This window comes from Bos mutus, chromosome 13 (assembly GCF_027580195.1).
Source record: "Bos mutus isolate GX-2022 chromosome 13, NWIPB_WYAK_1.1, whole genome shotgun sequence".
Taxonomy (NCBI): domain Eukaryota; kingdom Metazoa; phylum Chordata; class Mammalia; order Artiodactyla; family Bovidae; genus Bos; species Bos mutus.
In genome coordinates this window covers 74,972,169-74,998,761 of record NC_091629.1, presented here as the reverse complement: position 1 = coordinate 74,998,761, position 26,593 = coordinate 74,972,169, and the positions used below count along the sequence as shown (strand labels likewise).

The window sequence follows — 26,593 nt, the reverse complement described above, 5'->3', positions numbered from 1 at the left end:
CAGTAACCAAGACATGGAAGCCACCTAAAAGTCCATCAACAGAGTACTGGATAAAGAAGATGTGGTACATATATACAGTGGAATATTACTCAGCCATTAAAAAATGAAATAATGCCATTTGGAAAAATATGGCTGGACCTAGAGATTGTCAAACTGAGTGAAGTAAGTCAGACAAAGGTGTGTAACTAAAAGAACATATTAAAAGGTTTGGGGTGGTTATTGTACAGCAACAGATAACTGAAAAAACCTACTCTGTGCATATGACACCTTATCTTTAAAATAGGAGAAGAATGGGGAAAAGGGATCGTTAGGGAGCTTGGGAAGGACATGTACACACTGCTATATTTAAAATGGATAACCAACAAGGACCTACTGTACAGCATAGGGACTCTGCTCAGTGTTATGTGGCAACCTAGATGGGAGGGGAGTTTGGGAGAGAATGGATACATCTATACATATGGCTGAAACCCTTCACTGTCCACCTGAAACTACAGCATTATTTACCAGCTATACCCCAATACAAAATAAATTTTTTTTAGTTAAATAAAAATAAAAGCCTGCCTTAAACCACTCAACATATATATCTAAGCCTCTATCCGTATCTGCCCTTGACTGGTCTAAGTTCCCACTAAGACATGATCACGATGGTGTTCTCCCTTACGGCAGTAAGTACTAAACAGCCTTGCTTGACCGATGGAGCACTGCCGTGGTCTTCTGGGGGACTTAGCAGTTGGCAAACCATGCAGGTTTCGATCGTATTTGTAGAGTCACAAGTGTTGACTTGGCAGTTTTGTTCTGTTGGCCCCTTTTCCAATTCACTTATTCATTCATTCAATTTTCTTTTTGAGTTCTGTGTACCAGGAGAAAGAAGGAGGTTTGGTTCTAATGTCATAAAATAATGAAGAGAGACACTCACCCACTAATCCCACAAATATAAATGACTGTAAACCATGCTAAGTGCTGTAAAGGAAGGCTGCGTGGTGCCAAGGAAGTGGTTAATGGGCCATCTGTGAGAAACCTGCAAAAGACTAGGCCCCCGGGGCTGAGATAGGAGGGATGAGTAAGAGATAAGAGGCTGAAAATGGAGACGGAAAACCTTGCAGGTTGAAGGATAAAGTCATCCCTATCAGGCTAGGAATTCACTAGCATTTTCTGCAGGTCCTATACCTTCAGGATCAGACAACTCTTTTGTTTCTTAGTGAAAAAGAAAGCCAATGTTTCAAAGAAAAAGAGAACCAAAGAGAAGAGACAACACACTGTTTTCTAGTATTCTTTGGGTATAATTAAAAGTACATATTTCAAATGTCGGGCTGAAGTTTCCATACTGCATTGGTACAAAAACACTTGGAATTTTCTACTTCATTAGAAGATCAGTGAGATCAGTGTTAATGTCCACATTTTAAAGATGAGGTGTTGTGTGCACATAGTAGGTTGTTTCCACCACCAATCACTGCATAACTAACCACTCCAGACTTAGTTGTTTAAACATTATGTTACTGTTCTCGATTCTGTGGGTTCACCTTTTAGTTCTTCTGTTTCACATAATAATGACTGAGACAATGGGATAACTGGAAGGTCCAAAGTGGCCTTGTCTGGAGCTCCCTGGTGGTACCGTGGCTAAGACTCCAACCCCCGCCCCCCCAATGCAGGGGGCCTGGGTTCAATCCCTGGCCAAGGAACTAGATCCTGCATGCCACGACTAAAGATCCCACATGCCACAACTGAGACCCAGTGCAGCCAAATAAATAAAAATAAATATTTTAAAAGTGGTCTCATTCACGTAGCTATGAATCACGTAGTTGACACAGGTCGCTTGCTAGTCACTTCACTGAAGCTCTCTCACATGGCCTTCTCCCATGGGGCTCTGCTGTGCTTCCTCCCAGTAGGACAGCAGGGCTCCAAAAGGAATGTTCTAAGAGGAAGAAAACAGAGGCTTCCGATCCTTTGAGGCCTGGACTGAGATGTCCCGTGACTTTAACTGTGCTGCTTTCCATTGCTCAAAGCATTGACTGAGTTAGTCACGATTCAAAGGGAAGAGAAAGAAAACAAACACGCACAGTCAGAGAGGGAAGGATCGCAGCCCTGCTTGGAGACCGTCCCTTACAGAAGTGCTCACCGGGCATTTGTGGAATTAACAGACAAATGGCACACCCAAGGCCCACAGCTGGTCAGAGCAGGATGGGAGCAGAGGACGCAGGCGGGTCTCTTGGTCTTTGTCTGCAGTGCTGAGGATCAGCGGAGGGCTGAGGACACAGGGGCTCGAGCAGGATTCAAACGGGCTCTGCCATTTCACCTTGAGAGAGTCACAGCGCCTCTCTGTGATGGAGCAGCTCAGTTGCTCCATTAAAATAGATAGTTCCTACCTCAGAGGGCTGTTATAAGGATTAAACTATTTAATATGTATAAAGTGCTTTTATTCTAAGAGTTGAAGTATACTTTCATATACTAAGAGCTATGCTAAGTATTAGCTGTGAGTATTCTGGGTTTCCCAGGTAGCACAGTGGTAGAGAATCTGCCTGCCAGTGCAGGAGACATGGGTTCAATCCCTGGGTTTGGAAGATCCCCTGGAAAAGGAATGGCAACCCACTCCAGTATTAGTGTTTGGAAAATGTCATGGACAGCAGAGCCTGGTGGGTTACAGCTCATGGGGTCTGCAAGAGTCTGACATGACTGAGCAACTGACCACTCACACTCACGTGACCATCCTACCAATTTGGTCGTGGTACTGAAACAGGAGGGAAGGGGGCAGGACACAGCCAGTACAAGAGTGGCATGGCCATAGGAAATGACGAACTGGTTAGAGCTAACTAGTCCAAGCTAAGTGCCACACCCACGGAAACCATGACAGTTTCCACACCAACCATCAGAGAGCAAAAACTGGGCGGAAACCATGACAGTTTCCACACCAACCATCAGAGAGCAAAAAGTGGGCGGAAACCATGACAGTTTCCACACCAACCATCAGAGAGCAAAAAGTGGGCGGAGATCCAGTTCCTGGAAATCCCCACCCCTTTCCCAAAATAGTTGGAATAATCGTCCCACGCACTAGCCTATGAAGTTACCCAGCCCATAAAAACTAACCACGCCATGTATCGGAGCCATTCTTGCCTTCCAAGATGGCCCACATGTCACACTGTGGAGTGTCTTTTTCTCTCAATAAATCCACTTTTTACCTATCACTTTGTCTCTCACTGAGTTTTTTCTGTGATTAGACATCAAGAACCTGGGCTTCACTAATTCCTGACACCAGGTGTGTGATCTCAGTTAAAAGACTGTGGATTCGAGTCGCAGTACGGTTTCAGTACCTCTGATGGTGCCCGTACTTCCTGCCCTCACAGTAGGCGTCTGGCTCTTCCCCTGGGGCAGAAGTATAACATAGCAGGGAGCTGGTTCTTGGGGTGTGTACCACTTACTTGACTTCCAGAAAACGTTCCTTGAACCTTCTCAAAATAGGATGTACCAGACGTATCTCCCATGAAAAGAACATTCAGATTTTTGAGGCAGAGCATCTAGGGAATATATATGCTGCTGCTGCTGCTGAGTCGCTTCAGTCGTGTCCGACTCTGTGCGACCCCATAGACGGCAGCCCACCAGGCTCCCCCGTCCCTGAGATTCTCCAGGCAAGAACACTGAAGTGGGTTGCCATTTCCTTCTCCAATGCATGGAAGTGAAAAGTGAAAGTGAAGTTGCTCAGTCGTGTCTGACTTAGCGACCCCATGGACTGCAGCCCACCAGGCTCCTCTGTCCATGGGGTTTTCCAGGCAAGAGTACTGGAGTGGGGTGCCATTGCCTTCTCTGAGGGAATATATATAATTGGTGTTAAAATAATTTATTCTTACTAAAAAGCAGTAAGGTCCCATTTATGGTAATTTAAAAATTTTTAGATAATTTGATTAAGAGCACACACAAAACTTTTATGACAATCTTGCTGCAGGAAAGGAACTATACCCATGTGCCCAGACAAATTCAAGGATTTATGCTTAATGGAGAGATTTTATAAGAAAAGAAATGGTTAGATAATTATTGTGATGATTGATACAAAAAGAAAAGAAAAGGAAAGGTCTAGCTAAAGATCTTTACTGACCCAACAGTTGAGAGTCAAACTGGAGAGATAAGTTTCTTAATTCCATCAGAATCCATCAGAAATTTGCTGATGTAATTTATCAGGAACTGGGCTTCCCTGGTGGTCCAGTGGTTAGGAATCCACCTGCAGGGCTTCTCTTGTGGCTCAGCGATAAAGAATCTGCCTGCCAATGCAGGAGGTACGGGTTTGATCCCACGTGCTGCAGAGCAACCAAGCCCGTGTGCCAAATCCACTGAGCCTGTGTTCTAGAGCTGGGGAACCACAACCGCTGAGCCCAGGAACTGCAGCTCCTGAAGCCTGTGTGCCCTAGAGGCCCAGCTCTGAAACAAGAGAAGCAACCGCAATGAGAAGTCCAAGCATTGCAACTAGACAGTAGCCCCCTCGCTGTAAAGAGAGAAAAAACCCTGGCAGCAACACAGACTCAGCACAGCCGAAGTAAATACATTAATTAAAAAAAAAAAAGAATCCACCTGCAAATGCAGAGGACACCAGTTGGATCCCTGGTCCAGGGAGATCACACATACCCGGGGGCAACTAAGCCGGGGCAATGCAAATACTGAAGCCTGTGCTCCGCAACAAGAGACGCTACCACAGTGAGGAGCCCACGCACCCCATCGAAGAGCAGTGCCCGCTCATCACAGCTAGAGGAAGCCCTCTCATAGCAACAAGGACCCAGCGCAGCCAGAAGTGAATAAAAGAATTAACACATTTTTAAAAATAATTTATCACGAATGCCAATTTCTTCCTATGAGAAGTTGTGCATACAATAACCTTCAAAAAATTTTCCATTCCAGATAAGATTTGGGATAAGTTTTTATTTTAAATACAAATGCACTAAAAATGATGGAGGGGAAAAAAATGTTACGAGTATTTCTCAGTGATGGGACTGTAAGGAAATTCAACTTTCTTTGTGTTTTTAAAATTTTCTAGCATATCAATGCATTACTTCTGGAGTTCCTTTAATAAGAAAGAGATGCTTTCCCACTATCATTTAAACGCGGAATTCCATTTCTTCATTGTAAAATGTTTGATTATGAAGAATGAAGTAAGAAATATGAAAGTGTGGTCTGGGAGTCTGTGGCAGACAAGCCATGTCTTCTCAACAGCAGTGAGCTGAAGAGCAAAGTGAGGTTAATAAAGGGAGACAATTCTTTGGGAGGAAAAGATGCCAGAGAATGAGGTGAATAGCGCCATGGCCCTTGGGGAAGGCTGAGTGCTGATTTGGTCTTAGTAACTCTCCTACATCTTTTGTGCCTATAATAACCAAAGATGGACAGAGAGCAAAAGTCCACTTGAACATACAACAACCTGCCCTGTGTTCCTGCCTGGGAGCTTACATGACCTGGACTGACACTCCTAGTCTTGAAAACAAAGACTCAGGATTTGAAGTCTACACATCTGAGCCACAAGATGGGCCAATTTGCTGAAATACCTCTGCTCATCAAAAGAAAAAAGAATGTGGAGTGACCTAGCGTAGTCTGCGGCTCAGCAGGTGCCCTAATTACTTCATCTCCCAAGATCAAGTTAGAATGCATCTTTCTAAGTCAGCCTACTCCTTATGCTGTGGTTCAGAACATATTTTGTGGAGGTAAGAAAACATAAAGAAAAAAACAGACAACTTCTAGATTTTTAACATAGCAACTGAGAGTAAATGAGAACAGCATCAACCAACACGGTGGATTCTGGGGGAGGAGCAGGCTGAGGTCAGGGGATGGAGACATAGAAACGAAGGTTTGACATGTTATGAAAATGCTTTATTGGATGTCACCATGGAGATGCAAGTCAACAGTCTGGAGTTCAGGTGCAGTTCAAGCCATCAGACTCAGTAAGATCGTCCATGGAGACAAGAGGGCTGGGAACCAAGCCCCGAGACCACCAGTGTTCAGAGGGTGGGAAGCAGAGAGAAACCATGAAAAGATATGGGGAAAGAGAAACCAGGGAGGTCTGAAGAAAACCTTAAGGGTGAGCTGTGTCAGACTTCGAGTGAAGAAAGCTTTTAACTCGAAGTCTTCTGTTACTCCAGCTTATCTTTAAACAATTCTTTAAGGAATGGCTACACTATTCTAGCCCTATAACCTACCTCTCCCAGAACTACTGAAAAGATATGCAGTATGATTAAGTCTTTGGATCATGGCCCATTGTCCTCCCAGCCACCTATATGGTTGATTGTTTTCTTCCTGCTGCCCAGGGAAAGGTCAGCCAAAACAAAGTCCCCCTGCAGGAGAGATTTATTCTCTGGCCTTTATGATATGAAATGAGTCTTCCTTCATTTAACCCATCATTGACTGCCTGTTGTAAAAAACAGTGTGCCTTCAATAGACATATTCTCCCCTCGAGAGATGGCTCCGAAGAGCATTCTTCTCCTGGGTGTGTACCAAAAAGCATTTTCCCTTTCCTTACAGACTCAGAACTGCTCTTAGCGCCAAGAAGGTAGTGTTTTACTTGGTTCCACACACACAAAATGATCTAACTCAGATCAGGGATCAAAAACAGTGAGCAGCTCAGGAATTGGTTTCAGGAGCCAAAGTACCAACGTTACCACCACCTCAGTCTCACTGAGCTCTGGGCATTGTAGCTAATCAGTTGGTAACATTGAAAGACTCCTTTTATGGAGGCTTCTCCACCATCAATGAACTCATTTTATATAAATATTTAGCCAGGCAATAAACTGGACAGCCTATATTACTCAACATCAGCCTCAAAAGACCCTCCCGATTTATATACACAAGCATCTTGGTGGAGCAATACATTTTACACGCATGACATGGTCAGCGATAAATATACCAGGGTAGGTCAAACCCTATTTGGTTCTCTGCTTTTAACTGTCTTGGGCTTTGTGTGTTTCTTTAATCAGTTGGATGATTTAGATAAACAACGTGTATTAGTCTTTGTAAGTATAACATGCCTTGAACTTTCTCCAGATATTCATTCCCATTCATCATCATAATAGTTGTTCCCCCTTGGCCATCATTAAGATTAGAAACGTCCTTGAACCATTTAATGATATTCCACAAGACTGGACAGACTTTTCATGCCTTGATGAATTGCGATCACTCAGCTTAGACCAATGAAATTGGATATCCTTTAATGTGCCTGATGACTCTAAGGAGTTTAGGGAAAGCAGTGCCTGGGAATCAAAGTGGTTTCAACAGAATAACCATTCATTTGCGGGAACATGCATGAATTGAGTAAAATTTGATTAATGAGTTAGTATCTAATTCATTGCTAACTACAATGGAAATTTTTTTTCTTTGTTTCTACTCCTGAATATGATTTTACCTGCAAATGTCCCTTTATTACAGAACTCATTAGAATGCACAAATTAGGTACAAAATGATTTTTTAAGCCCAAATCAGACTGTTAAAAAGAATGAGGTTCCTCCAAACAAAGTGACAACCTAAGGGGTGGGGTGGGGAGGGAGATGGGAGGGAGTTTCAAAAAGGAGGGGATATATGTATACCTATAGCTGGTTCATGTTGAGGTTTGACAGAAAACAGCAAAATTCTGTAAAGCAATTATCCTTCAATAAAAAATTAATTAATTAAAAAAAAAGAATGAGGTTCCTCCAAGCAAAGTGACTTTAAGATGTTCACATTGCTGATGAGGAAAGCATAAAAACAAAGCTGGGCTAGGAGTGCTTTAACTAACTTGCAGCCGAAAAAGACTACTTGCCTCTATTTTATGGGGGCCAGGCTGCTCCAGATGGTTACTACGGGAATGTGATCCCCAATGTCTGTGTGATATGAACAAACAGATTTAGCCATTCAAGTCATAAATGTCTTTAATATTTTTACTAACAGAGCAGTTCCACCAGTCCTAAAACCATTGACATCACTGTGGTTTAGAACTGGCCAATGATACTGGCATGTTTAAATTAACTATAGGTTCTTCCACAAACCACGATCTGAGACAAGAGGGTTGGCAACAGGACCCTGAGTGGAAAGTGGAGAGAGTACTGTGTTTGGAGTCCTGGTTCTCTCACTGGCAATTGGATCAAAGTACTTAAAGGAGCATCAGTTTCTTCCTTTACTCATCAATTATTTATTAAGCATCTATAGTATGCCAGGTGCTATTCTTGGGATACTGTAAAAAAAAAAAAAAAAAAATATGGGGCCCACATTCCTTCACAGTTCTTGATTAATATAACTTTCTACCTTCCAGAATTGTTGTATGGGTCAAATGAGGTGTAATAAGTAAAAGTACTCTGAAATACTTTTCTTCCAGAAGTAAACCCTGAGATGAGAATTTGAGTGCAAGGATTTTCTTTGGGAGGTACAAGAAACGCTGAGAGTGGAAACATGTGGCAAGAAAGGAAATGCAGTCAATAAAGGATGCATTAGTGAGGAAGTCACCCCCATGGGAAACTGGAAATACTACATGGACATCCTGGGCAGTGGTGCACACACAGGCCTCACTGAAATCCCATCCCAAAGTGAGGCTAAAAACCTCAGCTCCTGAGGATCATGCGTTGAGGACTGCTCCAGAAAGTGTTCATTCCTTAGCACTCCTGGCCTGTCACAGGTCATTCTGGAGAGAACCCTTGGGCAGAGAGACGCACATACTGGTAGTTGGAAATCAGCTGGATCACACTGGAAATGGTGGTGTCCAGGGATATGATGTGCAAAGAATAAACTTCTCATCATTCCTCCACTGGCCAGATGGTGCCCGCTGGTCCCCTTCCCCCATTCACGTGCCCCAGTGTTTAACAGACCTGCAGGCTAGCTTATATTACATTAAAAACTCCTCTCATTAACCAACTAGATTTGGAAATAGTAAGCCCTGAGTTTCTCAAACTGGAGTATGTAGGCTCCTGTAAGTTTATAGATATTGCCTCCAGAACCCATGAATTCAAAGAATTTTGTAATTAGAAATGTTTTCATTTTGATGACAAAAATAAATTAAAACAAACATATTCAGGGTCACTTTGTAACTAATACGTGAAAGGCAATTTTATTTGCATTTGCATTTGAAGTTGTTATAATGGTGACACCAGACAAAGATTTCAGGTAGCTGGAGAAGAAAGGCACGGCCAGGCAAGTTGCACGGAAATGATAGCCTGAGTGGATTATTTTCATTGTTCAGGGTTGACCAGAGATAGTACATATAGCAGTCTGTGTGCCAATCTTTGTCAGCAGTAAGTGCAGAGGTCAACTCTAAATTAGGAATTTTTCATGAAGCAGCTGCATCACAATTTCCCAGGGTGTGTTTAAAGTGGACTGGCTAGAAAAATAATGGGTAGGTAGTTAAAGACAAGTTTATTATCCAAAAGGAAGTGTAATGCCAATCATGTCAGATGATGGCTATCAAGTGCAAAAGCAGGAGTCAAGTCAATGAGTTCAGTTTCCACATAACTACTTCTGTAATAACAATCTGCCTCTGGAAAGATGAAGTAGTACTTTCCTCTATTCCTTCCACTAAGCACAGCTGAAAAAACATGGGACGTTATCTGTAAAAAATAAGAAGAAAAGCTGGAAAGGTGGAGCAAAGAAGTCAGAGCAGTTGGGCCCCTGAACAAGGCATGAGCAGGCTGAGTGTTCACTTCGCCTCATGTGTCCAGACTGGGTGCTGGAGAAGCTAGTAACCCAGGGACACCAACAGGCACAGACAAAACAAGCCCCGAGGAAAGACTGCTCTCTCCATTCCAATGGACAGACAAGGAGCAGCCCAGCAAAACAAGAAACTTTTAGATAATAGTGCTCTGTGCCAGCCAAACTTCACAGGCTAAGCGTGCATCTCCATCCCACCCCTTCCAGTGAAGGTCAAGGGGACAGCCTAGACTTCTCCCCACATCAGGTTGTGACAGGCGTCCCACACCCCCTCTGCCAAGTCATGTCAGAGAAGGCCAAGTGGGCACTAGAAACTTCCATCTCTTCTAGGGAGTACAGACAACATGTCCTCCTCATGACCCTCACCAGCTGGCATGGTGTCTGCAAAAACTTAGTGGGACCCTACACTCACACCCCACCAAGCAGTAATAAGAAGCCATTCCCCCATGAGTGTCAATGCAGCTGAGTGGGGCATGCTTTCCACTTTTGTCTGGCAAGTAGTAAGGGAGCATTCCCCTTCTCCCACCAGGGTGTTGTCAGAAGAGTTCTGCTGAAAGATAAGGTTTTTAAATAAGATCCAGAGACTTCAAACATAATATCCTACATATCCAGGTTTCAAACACCACTCATACCAAGAATCAGGAAGATCTCAACTAGAAAGACAAATCAACAAGTGTCAACACCAAGATGTTAGGGCTGTCTGACGAAGATTTTAAACAAGCTGTTATAAACATGCTTCAACAAACAATTAGGAACATGCCTGAAACAAATGAATAAAAAGCAGAAAGTCTCAGCAAAGAAATGTAAGATATAAAGAAAAACACATGGAAATTTTAGAACTATTAATAAAAGCCATAATGACCAAAATTAAATGATGATTTGAGACAAAACAATGACAAAAACAATGTAATTATAATCCATGCTCTTATATCATTGTTAAAATGAACTTTATTAATTTTGGATTTTGTTGTATTCACTTGCAAATCTACTGGGATTATGACTATATGCTGGATGCTTGGGGCTGGTGCACTGGGACGACCCAGAGGGATGGTATGGGGAGGGAGGAGGGAGGAGGGTTCAGGATGGGGAACATGTGTATACCTGTGGCAGATTCATGTTGATATATGGCAAAACCAATACAATATTGTAAAGTTAAAAAAAGTTAAAAAAAAGAAAAGAGCTATACACGTAAGACGTTTCTACCTAGTTTTGTGTTTATACAAGTGGCATTATTTTTAAATAACTTATGTTAACACTTGGGAACTATGAATTTTTGTTTCCTTTACAAGGGGTCCTCATTAAAACTAGCAAATGTTTATTTATAAAATCTTTTGTGTTGAATTAGGGACTTCTGTGGTGCCTCAGATGGTAAAGAATCCACCTGCAATGCAGGAGACTGGGTTTGATCCCTGGGTCAGGAAGGTTCTCTGGAGAAGGGAATGGCCACCCACTTCAATATTCTTGCCTTGAGAATCCCATGGACAGAGGAGCCTGGTGGGCTACACGGGGTTGCAAGGAGTTGGACATGACTGAGTAACTAACCCCTTCACTTTTTTTTTTTCACTTCGCATAGGTTGACTTGTTCCCCACAACATTCATTCATATGTTGAAGCCTTTACCCCAGTACCTCAGAAAGTGACCATTTTGGAGATATGGCCTTTAAAGAGTTGATTAAGGTAAAATGACGTCATGTGGGAGGAGCTTAGGACACCACATTCACAGAGGAAGAAAGAAGACAGCCGTCTACATATGGCCAATCATAAAGTCTGACCTAAAGAATGTTTCATGGGCATTTAAGAGAGTGTGTATTCTGCTACTGTTGGGTGAAGCATTCTAAACATGTCTCTAGGTGCACATTATATACAGTGCTGTTCGAGTCTTTTATTTCCATGTTGATATTCTGCCTAGTTGTTCTATCCATGCATGAAGGTCCTCAGTCCCTGAATCATTGTCGGAGGACAGCTGTCACTTGGACTTCATCTGTGTGAGAAAGCTTCATCATAATAAGACTTTGAGACTTGGGGGGTTATCTATCTTGCAGCCAGCATTGCCTTAAATAACAGAGTTTCATGTCTTGGGAATCAATCATCTGCTGCTAGCCCCTTAGTTATAAATATGAATCAAGTGAAATTAAAGCAAAACATGGAAAATATGACGAGACACTGAAGCAATGGACGAGATTTTGGTAACTGACACTGAATCCTTTGTCTCTGGTAAGAAGTCTGGTTTGACCAGAGCGTCTGATTTGGGCAGCCGCTCAAGAATTGGGCAGGGGAGCTAGATGAGAGCAGATCGCAGATGGTAACCCTCACTTCAGTGCCTCACGGCGGCCAGCTTTAAGGGATGGAAGAGCACATCTAAGAGCAAGAGGCCTTCCGAGAATATAAAGTGAGTAGTGACATTAACATGTTTTCTCTCATCCAGTCCCTTATTTACTCCACTCATTATCCTTAGAGTTGTTACCCTATAGATAGTATTCATCTTTTTTCCTTATGTATCCTCCCAGAATTTATGTATGCCTACAAGAAGATATTTGTACATAGTCTTTGTCCTAATCCTTATCCCAAAGACAGAAAGTTATACACACCAATCTTTACTTTGCCCTTTTCATCTAATATATCCTGAAGATCTTTCCACATCATCAAAAAGATAAACGCATCTTCCTTTTCAGCAGCTTAATATTATTCCATTCTATGGATAGACTGTAGTTCATCTGACACCTTTGTCGTAAGTGTGGGTTATCGCTAAGGTGTGCCCTTAATTGTGTCCAACTCCTTTGCCACTCCATGGACTATACCCTACCAAGCTCCTCTGTCCATGGAATTTTCCAGGCAAGAATACAGTTTGCCATTTCCTACTTCAAGGGCTTTTTCCTGACCCAGGGATTGAACCCTTGTCTCTTCTATCTCCTGCACTGGCAGGTGGATTCTTTCCCACTAACACCACCTGCAAAGCCCTTCTGATCCCCAATAATCTGCTATTATAAACATGCTAAACAAATATCCTTGCACACTTGTCATTTTGGTATGTGTGCCGGTGTATCAATAAAATAGATGCCCAGAAGTATGTTTCTCTCTTAGAGGGCAAATGCATGTGCCATTTCCAACATATTGCCAAATTGTCCTTGGAAGTGCTGTATTACGTACTTCTACCATCGATATTTGAGACTATTTCTATATGGTGTGCCAAGGTTTTAGACATTTGCTTAATAAACCAGCACACAAAACACAGTATTCAGAGTAGGTCGTATAAAGGTGTGAAGGGGGCTGGAGGAACTGTGGCATCACAGGTCCACAACTTTTTAAAACATTCATTTACCTGACTGTGCCAGGTCTTAGTCGCAGCGTGTGAGATCTTTAGTTGTGATGTGTGAACCGTTAGTCGCAGCATGTGGGATCTAGTTCCCCAACCAGGGATCAAATCAAGGTCCCCTGCTTTGGGAGTGCAGAGTCTGAGCCACTATTTTTTTTTAATTTATTTATTTTCAATTGAAGGATAATTGCTTTACAGTATTGTGTTGGTTTCTGTCAAGCCTCAACATGACTCATCCATAGGTACACCTCCCTCTTGAACCTGCCTCCCACCCCTCTAGCTTATCACAGAGCCCGTTTGAGCTCCCTGAGTCATACAGCAAATTCCCATTGGCTATCTATTCTGCAAACGGTAACGTATGTTTCCATGTTACTCTCTCCATACATCCCACCCTCTCCTTCCTTCCCCCCAAATAGCCCATAAGTCTTTTATCTATGTCCACATCTCCATTGCTGCCCTGCAAATAATTTCATCAGTACCATCACTCTGGATTCCACATACACATGTCAGTATACAATATTTCTCTTTCTGACCTACCTCACTCTGTATAACAATGAGTCACTATTTTTAAGGAAGCTAAACTCTTATGGATCTTTAACTTAATTCAATTACCTTAGTTTAGCACAGGAGGACGGAGAAGGCAATGGCACCCCACTCCAGTACTCTTGCCTGGAAAATCCCATGGATGGAGGAGCCTGGTAGGCTGCAGTCCATGGGGTCGCTAGAGTCGGACACGACTGAGCAACTTCACTTTCACTTTTCACCTTCACTTTTCACTTTCATGCATTGGAGAAGGAAATGGCAACCCACTCCAGTGTTCTTGCCTGGAGAATCCCAGGGATGGGGGAGCCTGATGGGCTGCCGTCTATGGGGTCGTACAGAGTCGGACATGACTGAAGCGACTTAGCAGCAGCAGCAGCAGCAGCACAGGAGGAAATTGTGACCTCTAAGAACCTAAGCCACTTGTTCAAGATCCTATAGGAGGTTAGCCTGGCAGAGCCAGCCTGTGTTCTCCTGCCTCAGTTCACTGCACTATTGATGCTTCTGAAAGGCAGAATAATGGCCCTCAAAGACACCCAGCTCCCCACAACGTGTAACATGTTGCTTGCATGGCAAAAGGGACTTTGCAGATGTGATTACAGTATGGACCTTGAGATGGGGAGATTATCCTGGCTTGTTCAGCTGGGCCCAATCAAATCAGAAGAGCTCTTAAAAGTGGAGAACATTTCCTCACGGTAGCCAGAAGAGATCTGTTGGAAAGGAGATTAGTCAGGGATTCAAAGCATGAGAGGGACTCAACCCAGCTGTCACTGGATTTGAAGACAGACAAAAGGGGCCAGGAACCAAGAGTGTCAGTGAAAACTGAAAACAACCCCCAGCCAGCAGCCAGCAGGGACATGGGAATCTCATTCTTACAGCCTCAGGGAACAGAATCCTGCCCATAGCCTGAAAGAGCTGGAAAAACATTGTCCCGTGGTACCTCTCACAAGGAATACAGCCTGCCGCCATCTTGATTTTGAACCATAGGAGACGGAGAAAGGAACCAGCCAGGGACTTGTGACTTACAGGACTGTGGGGTGATAATCTCGTGTTGTCTCAAGCTGGTAAGTTTGTGCTGATTTCCTAGGGGAGTACTACACCACTGCACACCGGCTCTTCCATGTCACCATGAGGAGCCTTCATTTACCCATTTAACAATATTTACTGAAGACCTATTATGTGCCAGGCAGTGTCTCAGGTGCTGGAGGGATAGTGTGAGTGACACAGAGATGCCGTTTCCAGGGAGCTTACTTTCACACAGAGGGAGGCCTCTAAACCAACAAAGATGTCCGTTAGATGGTAGAGTAGAAAGTGGTGAGTGCCAGAGGCAAATAAATAATGCAAGATGATGATGGAGCAGGCTGCGGGGGAATGTGATGAGGAGGGTGCTCACTGAGAAGGTAATATTTGAACAGAGTTGAAGGAGCTGAGGAAGAAATAAGCCATGCGGATCTATCTGGAAAGTGTTTTCCAAGGAGGGGTAAGTTCTGAGATAGGAGCACATCTAAGCTGCTCCAAGAACAGCAAGGGGGCCAGGATGGTCAGAGCAGAGTGAGCAAGGGCAGGCAGCATGCCGGAGAACGACAGGGAGCAGAGCCTCGGGTCTCCTAAGGGCTCTGGGACAAGAGGTACTGGAAAGATTTGAGAAGAGGAGCACCCTGGTTGCATTTCACCTGGCTGCCAGGTAGACAAGTACCTGAGGGACAAGTGCAGACACAGGGGGCCAGTGCAGGGCCCTGCTGTGATGAGCCAGGTCAGAGACGATCTGGATGGCTGCAGTGGCCTGGTGAGAAGTGGTTGGCTTCCAGATATACTTTAAAGGAGCGGCAACAGGAGGGACTTTCTTAGTGATCTAGTGGCTAAATGGCAACCCACTCCAGTACTCTTGCCTGGAAAACCCCATGGATGGAGGAGCCTGGTAGGCTCGCTGGGAGTCGGACACGACTGAGCGACTTCACTTTCACTTTCATGCATTGGAGAAGGAAATGGCAACCCACTCCAGCATTCTTGCCTGGAGAATCCCAGGAATGGGGGAGCCCGGTGGGCTGCCGTCTATGGGGTCGCACAGAGTCAGGACACGACTGAAGCGACTTAGCAGCAGCAGCAGCAACAGTGGCTAAAACTCTGCACTTCCAAGGCAAGGGGCCTGAGTTCGATTCCTGGTCAGGAAACCAGATCCCATATGCTGCAATTAAGAATTCGCATGCCACAGCTTAAAAAAGATCCCGAACGCTGCAATGAAGATTGAAGATCTTGCATGCAGCAACTGAGCACAGCCAAATAAATAAATGTTAAAAAAGGAGGGCCAATATAATTTCTTAATGGATTTGTTGTAAAATAGCAGAGAAAGTAGATTCAAGGATGTTGGGTGAGTGGCCCCTGTACATCTTGACTCTGGATTCATGCCCTTATGCAGCCCCTTCCTCTTGAATCTGGACTGAGCCAGGGGACTTGATGTAAGCAATAAATGTAGCAAATGTTGGGCCAGTCCTGAACTTAATCTTAAAAAGGCACGGCAAGGGAATTCCCTGACGGTCCTGAGGTTAAGAATGCACCTTCTAATGCAGGGGACAAGGGCTCATCCCTTGGTTGGGGAAGTAAGATTCCCATATTCCACAGGCAGCAGCTTCTGTTTTTGTGCTGCTGGGAACCTGAAGGCACCACATCTTGTAGGAGAGATGGTCTGAAAGGACCATGTCGAGAAGCCTCGAACAGAGGGAGAGGCCCTGAGCCTACATGGAGAAAGGATGCTCCGCAGCCCAGCCCCTGTCTTACCCTTCAGCTCAGCTGAGCACCATGCCTACCAGTGAAAGCACTGGAAAGCCACTGAGAGAGGCTGAGTCTCACTGACAGAGCTATAAGCAAATAAAAAAGCCATTGTCAAAGCTACTAGGGTTTGGGGGCAGTTCACTGTGCTGTGAAACATGGAAAAAAAAAAAAAAAAACAAGGATTTGGGTCTGACCATCCAGAAGAATGGTGGGAGCATTAACTGGACAGAGTGGCAGCTAGTTAACAGGCTTGGGGGGAAATCTTGAATGGAAAGATTCAAATCTTACTGCTTCTAAATGCAAAAGAAACATTCATTTCCCTTAATATAGTAGAAGAATGAGATCTTCTGTTAAACACTGCTGGATTTCCCAAGCCCAGGAATGGCCGTTTTAGGAGCAACCCTTTGTATCTTCAGCATAATAGCAAAGCAGACGGTAAAGGAACTGTTTAGATTTTTTTTCTTGGCAGCTTCTGAAGCTCTGCTGACAATCAGCGAAACCCCGACGGCAGTTTCAGGCAGAGAGACCCTCGCCTGGTTTTTCCAGCGTTGCCACTGTGGTTTCAGGGCTCCGGGGACGCCAGCACCTCAAGGAGCACCCACCGTGCTCGCTCTCCCTCTGGCTTCCACAGCTGGTCAGGAAGAATCGTTCTGGGCTTGGCGGATGGGCTTCTGGAAGCTGAGTGTGCAGCCTCAGAGCAAGGGCCCTGCCAGTTCCCCCGTTAACCCTTTCTGCGGCCGTCCACCTCAGGGCCAGGTGGGCGGGATAAGAAACGCAGCTTGGGCAACTTGGTCAGCCTGTGAGGCTCTGATGGCAGATATCTGGGCGGGTACATCGTTCAGTTCCCCCAAATTAAGTGCTGGGGAGAGGCGATGTATTGCTTAAGAATTCTAACACCCCAGAATAAATATTAATACGAAAGGACTACCTTCTGTTGCCCACCACTGCTCACTCACTCCCACCTGCAGCCCCAGAGGTATGCCCACCCACACCTCCTTCCCCGGCTCATCCAGCTGTGGGGGAAGAGTTTCAGTTCAGTTCAGTTCGGTCACTCAGTTGTGTCCGACTCTTTGCGGCCCCATGGACTGCAGCACACCAGGCCTGCCTGTCCATCATCACTCCCGGAGTCCACCCAAACTCATGTCCATTGAGTCGGTGATGCCATCCATCTCATCCCCTCCTGCTCTCAATCTTCCCCAGCATCGGGGTCTGTCAAATGAGTCAGCTCTTCGAATCAGGTGGCCAAAGTATTGGAGTTTCAGCTTCAGCATCAGTCCTCAGAATACAGCTAAAGGCAAACGAAGTCATCGTCCACACAAAGGCTCATCTTCTGGGTTCAACCTTTTCTTGGACCAGTTTGGGGGCGGGGGACTTCCACCTACAGTCTCTCTGGAAATCCAAACCCCACCATGACCCACCACTGCAGCCCTAAGTAGGGCAAAAAGACTGGGCTTCAGGGCACAGAGGGGTTCACACTATTGAGCAATTAGAGGGCTCCTGTCAGAGGAAAGTTGATGGGTTTGACTCAAGAAATATATATATTTTTTTAATGTTAGGAGGCATTGTTTAAGAATTTAACTATATACTAAAGGGAAAAGGAAGAGGAGGGATACATTAGGAGCTTGGGATTAACTGATACACTATATAAAAAACAGATAACCAACAAGGACCTACTATACAGCATAGAACTATACTCAATATTTTATAATAATCTATAAGGGAAAATAATACCTTTTTAGCTAATATTTTATAATACTTTTTCAGATTGTATCTTTATATATAATGGTTTCCAAGAATAGGTGCTGAAAATAGAGGTCAGTACTCTGAAGAGTTTATAACAGTTTTCATATAAAATATATGTATTCATATACCTATGTGAATTGGCCAAATCAGCCTTGTGGGAGGGGAAGTGGGTAATGAGGTATATGTAACCCTACAGGTTTGGACAGCTTTCCATAATATTATTAAGTGAAAACTGAAGGCTATATAACTCCATTTAGGGGTTCAATATAATCTGACTTGTGTGTTAAAAGCACAGAAAATTCATGCATAAGAAGAATCTTTAAGAATAGAAACTAAAGGATACAAGCTAAAGTGTTAAAAACCGTTGTCTCTAGGGAAATGGGGTTATGAATTAATTTTTTTCTTGCTTTTATTTTTATTATAGTAAGCATAGATCGCTTTTGTAACAATGATCAGATTTTTTTAAAATTTCACAATAATTAATAATTCTAGCACTTTTCTAAATCTTCCCTTCTTCACTCCCTGCTCCCCTCTCTCACACCCTCCATCTGTTGCAACAGAGTAATCTTGCTCATCTCAGGTACCCGGAATGAACATCACCACTCCCAAACATGGGGCCAGATGACAAAAGGCTTCTGAGCAACCAAGAGATGTCCCCACGTCAATAAACTAAAACACATCCATTTTGCTCACAGACAAGCATCTCAGACTAGTACTGATGACTTGTTTATGTATACTTAATCAGTTCAGTTCAGTTCAGTCGCTCAGTCGTGTCCGACTCTTTGTGACCCCATGAATCGCAGCACGCCAGGCCTCCCTGTCCATCACCAACTCCCGGAGTTCACTCACACAGTTCTAACAGACATTGGTATCTGAGTTCAAGTGCACATTTAGAAAAGGCAGTTAGAGGATGAGAAAGTACCCACCGCAGGCACACACACAGGAAACAGAGAGAGCTGGCAGAGGTGACAAGCGAGGACAGAGTCCAGACAAGACTTCCACGCCATAGGTCCACACAAGGACTCCTCAGGATACAGTGCACACCCTCTGCCTCCTTGCCAAGGTCAGAAGAAATCCCCGTTTCTAAACTCAGAGAGGATCACAGGGATGGCTATGTCCAAGAGAACCAGACATCAAATGCCCAGGCCTTAAAAAGAAACAGAAAACAGGATCATCCACATTAAAAGTGGGCACCTTTAAACACAGCTTCAGAGTCTTGGTGACAGAGGCCAAACTTGGGAATGAGGTTATATTCTTGTTCCTTTCTACCTTTCCTGCTTTTGAGCGAAACGATGTTGATCTTATATCTGTCAGAGTCTTCTTCTCGTTCCACTATCTTTTCTTCAATATCTGATCTTATAATCAAGGCACTTATACTACCCCCATTACTTTTTGCCTCCATGATCCTTAAGTGTCATTTTTCCCCTTCTTGGTTTCACAACAGTCCTTATATTAAAAAAACCAACAACTAGAAAAACATTCTTAATGGACTGTTTTTGAAGGGGCTGTGCCCTTTTATACTGACCAGTTTTTAAACTCTTCATAAAAATGGTGTTTAACAAGCCCAAACTTTCAAATGTGAATGGGATAAAGTCAAAAGGAGATGAAAGAAATGGCATTCCTGGTGAAATAGGTCAGATGATTTTCAGATTCCAAAGTGTCCTGATAGTTTTATGTGATCCAATCCAGTTCCTGAAAAAAACCCTGCCAACAGGTAACAGGTCTTTGAAAGCTTTTGAAGCCAAAGGCTCCCTACCAGCCAGCCGATCTCTTACGAAGTTCTTGGCCTCATTAAGAATGAGAAACAGATACCACGGCACCGACCTGTCTACAAGGACACAATGAGACAAACGTAATTGCTTGTATGAAGGATATAAGTCAGCAACTCCCAAATCATTCATATTTACACCCACTCCATTTTGGTTGTCCTTCCTTTATAATTTGGCCATACATCGATGTCAAGTGTATAATTTCATCTGGGGCTTTATCAGTTACCGCCCAGAGCCATGATTATATGGTGGGAACTTCCTCCCCAGCACGTCTATCTTTAGTATCTTCTTGATAGTTACCTCTTACATGTAAAATCAAAAGGAAAGTCTTGGTTTTCTTATGTGGCTCCAGAATCACTAAATATAACATTTAGAAGCAATTTATCAACTGAAACCATTGACTTTTCAGCTGCCATTGCCATTTCTCAAAGCAAAGTGTTCCTATTCCTTTCCTTCATTATTTTTTTTTAATCAAATTACAGTGGAAATTTTAGGGACTTCTACACTGACCACACAATCATGCACTAAGTTCATCTTTCATCTTGCTGGTGTCCAGTCTAATAACAGAGATAAAACTGGATTTTGAACAATAAGAAGCACAGCTAGAGGCATACAGGTATGATTTCTGGAAAAAGTAACTTTTTACAAACAAAATAAAAAACAACTCTCCACTCTAGGATTCAAAAGATAATTTATTAGTCAGAGGAGAATCACACACTATATCCAGCAATATGCTTCTTTTATTTTTGTGCCTTTTATCTTAAAAATATATTTAAACAAGAAACAAAGATAATATTGAATTTTCCCATAAATTTTGCTTTCTTATTTACAGTGTTACATTGTAAATAACATTCCATTATACACAGATTAAGGACTGCATTACTGTATGTTCTCTTTACATATTCTTTCATAATACAGTACACACAGCTCGAAACTATGCAGGATTTAAGCTTAGAAAAGCTTGAGGAAGGAAGTACAAACTTTATCAATAAGACTATTATTTAAAAAGGTTCTGACCTTAATTCTCTGCTAGATTGTTTCACTGAAACCATTCTTTGTTAAAGAAAAATGCCCCATATGAGGGATGAGAACAACAGTTTAAGTCACCACAGGATCCACTTAAACTGGCTAACAAATAAAAATACTTTGTTACTAGCACTGTTATCAGGAGCACGGCCACTGTCCATCATTGCAACAAGTAGATTTACTCTGCAGTTTCAGACACATTACATGTTACATCAACACAGTCGGTACTGCTTTGTGAAATCAACCACTTCCTGCAACTTTAGGTTTTACCTGTAAACAGTTAAAGCACGCATTTTGGGAAGATGATTTAATCATTCCTGGTCTGAGGTTACATAATAAGGAGGAGTTTCTAATTCATTGAAGAAGCGAGCACACGCGCACACACACACTCACACACACCGCATCCCGCTCCCCCGCCCAAGACCCGCGTGTTGCCAAGCACTAACTACAGCAGCACTAGTGTCGCGAGGGATGCGCGAGGGACGCACGAGGCTGCGACAGAAGTTATGAAACGAGGAAGGTTAAACATCCAACTTCCGTTAGAACCCCGTGGAGCCCGGGTTCGGCGATGCCCTCGACGCTCCGGGTTCCGCTGGAAGGCTCAGCTCACCGGGCTCTCCAGGCGGCAGACGCCTCCTTCAATCGCCACGGATTGTCCGGCCACCGCGCCAGGAGGGAGTCTGGAAATATGAGTCTGCGGAGGGGAGACGAAGACCGTTAGAGGCGCCAGCTGTGTTTCCTCCCCTCCACGTGCGACGAAGGGGTAGAAAACACCAGAGAATCTTAGCTTCTCTTTGCTTCTCAGAATCTCCAGGCTGTGCTCGTGGGTAACTCAGGGGCAGACAGATCCTGTTTGTTCAAATCTTAGGGGATGTTAACTGAACACCTACTACATGCCAAGCACAGCACTGGCAGGGGGAGGATTCCGAGATCAGGACAGCACGGAGCCTAGGGTTTAGTCATACTCAGAACAAGAATGGTTTTCAGGCCAGCTATACTGAGCATATTCCAGTTACCTGAAACTGGCAATTGATACACATCTTGTCCTCTAAACATTCAAAAGTGAGGACACCTGATTCATATTTATCCCCTCAGTTTACTTCTTAAAAGAGTTAAGCAGCTTACAAAAATCAGACCACTCAACCTCGCCTCAGTGAGGGAATGAAAAAAAGAAAAAGAAGAACTTACAAAATAAGTTAAAGACAGGCATGACTTCACACAAAATCGAGCCTGAGCTCTGCCCCCATGCTGGAGGCAGAGGGCTGCCTGGTCTCCCAGCTTCCCGGGGGCAACGAGCAGACAGGGGTCCGTGCAGTAGAATGGGATCACACAGACCAACTGCTCAAAGAAGAACACTTCCTGGCATGGAGTCCAGGGAGCCACTCCTCTTGCAGGGCTTTACCCGCAGCAGGTACCGCGTACAGCGGGCGGGTGAAGACAGCATCTGGAGAACAAGGGGCTTTGTAAGGCTGTGTATTACAGCTGTGTATTACAGCATCACGCAAATCAGCAGGCAAATTTCTTCCATGAGGGGTCAGCCAGGAATTCCTTTTTTTTTTTTTTTGATGATCTCTCTTAATCCAGGGATAGATAAATGTCGGAGTTTCTAAGAAGAACAGAGGGATTGTATATCCTTCAGATAATCCTCTCTGATTCTGCTTTTCCTAAGGACTGAACAGAGGGGAGCTCAAGTCCCAGAGTGCAGTCGCTGGATGCAGCGGGGGAGGTGGCCAAGCCTGGGGCAGGGGTGACATCCTCTTGCGCAACCAAAGATGACGCAAGCACGTGCGTTAGCTGGAACAACACGGAGGCTAACTGATTTTAATTCTTAGGTATCATTGCACAACTCCTATGAGAGCAACTGACATAGTCAGCAATTTGGAAAGTTCTGGAAAATAGAAAATGTTCTCTGGGTATCTAGTGTTTCTGTATGCAAGGCAGGAAGCCACCTGTAACCTGCAGGACAGAGGTCTGTTAGCTCTGGGCACAGCAGGCCCTGTGCCATCTCCTGGGAGGGGGGTATCACTGAGCTCACCCGCCAGACCCATGCCTCTGGCACCATGTCCCAGAGTCTGGCCTCATTACTGCTTGCATCTGAGGGTCATACCTGGGGGTATCTAATACGTACGGATGTATTATACTGGAAAGTCCACAGTAAGACACACTCGTGGATCGCTGTTTCTTGTGATGTCTCATTAACCTCAAGGGAGGAGTTTGAAGACAACGTGTCGTTTGAGTCTGCTACCCAGCAGCCCTCATCACATCCAGCCACCTAAGGCTCAAACCCACAATTCCCAGGGCTCCGTGTTGTGGGGCCTTTTATTCTTTAAGGAATTCATTAGCATGAAGCCAAAGAATTTTTTCCTCAGGCATCATTCATCAATTAAAAAGAACAGTCTAACCAAAGACAATCCCTAAGAGAGCAGAAGCCCCTTAAGCCCCTTCATCCCTTATCACCCTCTTCAGCCAGGAAATGGTCACGTGATTACAAGAGGGATCAAGAAGATGGAAAACTATACAGTAGTTCCTCAATAAATTAAACACAGAATTACCATATGATCTAACAATTCCACATCACAGTATATACCCAAAACAAGTAAAAGCAGGGACTCAGATATTTGTACACAAGGCTCATAGCAGCTTTATTCACAAAAGCCTAAACATAGAAGCAAGCAACCCAATGTTCATCAAGATATCAATGAGCAAAACATGGTCTGCACATACAATGGAATTTTCAGCTTTAAAAAGAGTTGACATTCTGACACATGGCACAGCATGGGTCAGCTCTGAAGACACTAAGCTCAGTGAAATAAGCCAGACACAAAAGGACAAATATTGCATGATTCCACTTGCATGAGGCACCTAGAAGTCAAAATGCAGAGATGGGAAGCAAGAAGGTGGTTGCCAGGGGCTGGAGGGAGGCAGAATTAGGGAGTCATTACTTAATGGGCACAGAGTTTCAGTTGGAGAAGGTGAAAAGTTCTGGAGATGGAGGGGGGTGACGGTTGTACAACAAGGTAAATGTACTAAGTGCCACTGCAAAGCACACCTGAAATGGTTACCGTGGTAACTCTTATGCTGTGTGCGCACGTGTGCACGTGCTCAGTCGCTTCAGTCATGTCCAACTCTTTGCAGCCCTATGAATGTTATATATATTTTAGCATAATTTTAACAAAAGAAGAAAGCAGAAATGACAATTTTCTTCCTAGTCTAGAACTGTATTCTATAAGATGGCATTAAAAGAAGGGGTTAGCTGGAATGAATCCACAGTGCAGACCCCAAAGGAGAAACATTAACACCACATCCATGAAATTAAAAGATGCTTACTCCTTGGAAGGAAAGTTATGACCAACCTAGATAGCATATTCAAAAGCAGAGACATTACTTTGCCAACAAAGGTTTGTCTAGTCAAGGCTATGGTTTTTCCAGTAGTCATGTATGGATGTGAGAGTTGGACTGTGAAGACAGCTGAGCACTGAAGAATTGATGCTTTTGAACCATGGTGTTGGAGAAGACTCTTGAGAGTCCCTTGGACTACATGGAGCTCCAACCAGTCCATTCTAAAGGAGATCCGTCCTGGGTGTTCACTGGAAGGAATGATGCTAAAGATGAAACTCCAGTACTTTGGCCACCTCATGCGAAGAGTTGACTCATTGGAAAAGACTCTGATGCTGGGAGGGATTGGGGGCAGGAGGAGAAGGGGACGACAGAGGATGAGATGGCTGGATGGCATCACTGACTGGATGGACGTGAGTTTGAGTGAACTTCGGGAGTTGGTGATGGACAGGGAGGCCTGGCGTGCTGTGATTCATGGGGTCGCAAAGACATGACTGAGTGACTGAACTGAACTGAACTGTTCACAAATAGGTTGAAAATTTCCAATCACATTACTTAAGATATCTGTCCCTAAAAGAGAAGTCCAGAGGAAAATTTATCCTCACATTTCCTGGAGATACAGAGAGAACCCAGTGAGACTTCCTGGCAGTCCAGGCACCAGAGGTAACAGAGAATAAATTAATTTTTAAAAGATCAGAGTGACCGTGTGTCCAAGCAGACAGCCTGTAACTTGACCAGGGTGATGTCTGTCTTAAAGCAAATGATTTTCTTTTGAGCATGAAAAAGACCCAGAATTAGAAGGAAGAAACCAGGAGGCCAGGGAACTTGATAACAATCCCTTGAGATCTACAAAAACACAAATGGCCAATTCAAACTCACTTCTAACACTCCCAACCCCACCAAGTTTACGACAGAAAAACATCTAAATAAACTGAGCTAAACCACAAAGTATCAAGGAGAGTTAGGAAGGAAGATAAAAAAGAATTTGAAAAGATGACAATGGTCTTCAGATATTTATTAATGGTACATGGGCAAAATACTTCAAAAAATACATTGAGATTTGTATAAATTGAGCTGTTTGCCTAACAGAGAAATGCTCACTCAGACAAACAAGTTGTTAAGATTAACTTTTCAGGATTATCTCTTCCCTAAATTATCACTGAGTCAATTACAAAACACACTGGGCATGATTTTGGTGTTGAGAGGAATAAAATGATTAATCGTCCAAATGTATGTCAACACTTCACCAGTTTCATCCATCAACATGATCTTCAAACTCATCAGAAAATATGACCTTGGCCTGGAAAAGTTTGAACCAAGATGTACTTGATGCTTTCTGTGGAGATTTCAACAGAGCATCAAATCATATTATAAACAGTGGGGCTGTTTAAGAGAATATTTTATATGAGTGTTTATCTCTAAAAGTTCTTCTGGAGAAGTGGGTTTGAATTCCTCGAGCCTAAAAATAGACCACTGTCTACAATGAACCTGCATGTCAGCATTTTAAAGTGCAGTGAAGTATTTTACACTGAGTGTATAAGGACTGTGCAGACTCGAGCGTGTCCTACAAGTATAAGAACTTAACATGGTATCTTTAAAACCAAAGTAGCAAAGTACTGTACTGGAATTCAGAATTACGAGAAATAACACGTGAACACCGCAGATGCCAAAGCTGCAGCGTTTTGGGTCTTCTCCCTCCGTTCCCTGGGAACGCCCCACTCACACAGCGCTCTAAGCAGGATTCCGTGACTCATGGCCGCTTCAGTTTTCTCCAGGAAAGAGCACCTTTACCGGACCCTCCCCTCAGTCTAGCAGCTCTTCTTCTCGCTCCTACAGCTCCCAGCTGAGCGTTTCATGGTTTTCGATGCAACTGTTCAGGTTTTGTTTGCTTGGAATTTTTGAGTCTCTGTAGTTGAAAGCCCAGTGAAGGCAAGAGTTCGTCTTGCACACACTCCTCTACGTTCCCTGCACTTGTCAGAGGGTCTGACACAAGCATATTCTAGAAATGTTCACTGAGTGGAGAAGTGACTAGAACATACCCTTCGGGGCTCTGTTTATGTACAAAGAATCTCAAGCGTTTTCACTCATGTAACCTATTTGGTTCAAAAGTCAATCACACTAATTTGTTACAGTGAAGACTGTTTTTAAATAGATTTTTAAAGAAGCATGGACTGGTTCCATTTCCCCACTTTGCAAGTGATTATGGTGTTAGAATGGAGATAGAACCTTAGATTCCGAAGATGCTGATGTCTCCACACCAATGGAACCCAGCGGCCTTGGAGTTAGAATTCTCTGCTTTCTTAATAATTCCCTTAAATGGCCAGACAGATCCTTGAGGTTAACACTCCTAGAAGAACTGTCACTTTATAAATTAAACTGTCTAGTCAAAGCCATTAATCTTAGGTTTGTATTTTTTTTTCTATTAAAACCAAAAGCATTGTATAATAACATATTTAGCCTGAAGACTT

At 43.6% G+C, this 26,593-nt stretch overlaps 1 protein-coding gene across 4 annotated transcripts in view; it reads right to left on the bottom strand.

The window, feature by feature from the left end:
* TASP1 (taspase 1) overlaps positions 1-26,593 on the bottom strand; it is a 318,253-nt gene that overhangs the window by 33,802 nt on the left and 257,858 nt on the right. For 2 of the 4 annotated variants that reach the window (XR_011466633.1, XR_011466634.1), the window contains exons 14-15: positions 21,978-22,233; positions 20,438-21,483 (exon numbers count right to left, since the gene is read on the bottom strand). The exons of 1 other annotated variant lie outside the window; for it this stretch is intronic. Coding sequence is in view for 1 of the 3 variants with exons in the window: in XM_070381968.1 (XP_070238069.1) it covers positions 21,391-21,483 (93 nt within the window). In the remaining 2 variants the exon portion in view is untranslated. Of the gene's footprint in view, positions 1-20,437; positions 21,484-21,977; positions 22,234-26,593 lie in introns of those variants that run through there. One more of the 4 variants, XM_070381968.1, reaches the window with a different exon arrangement.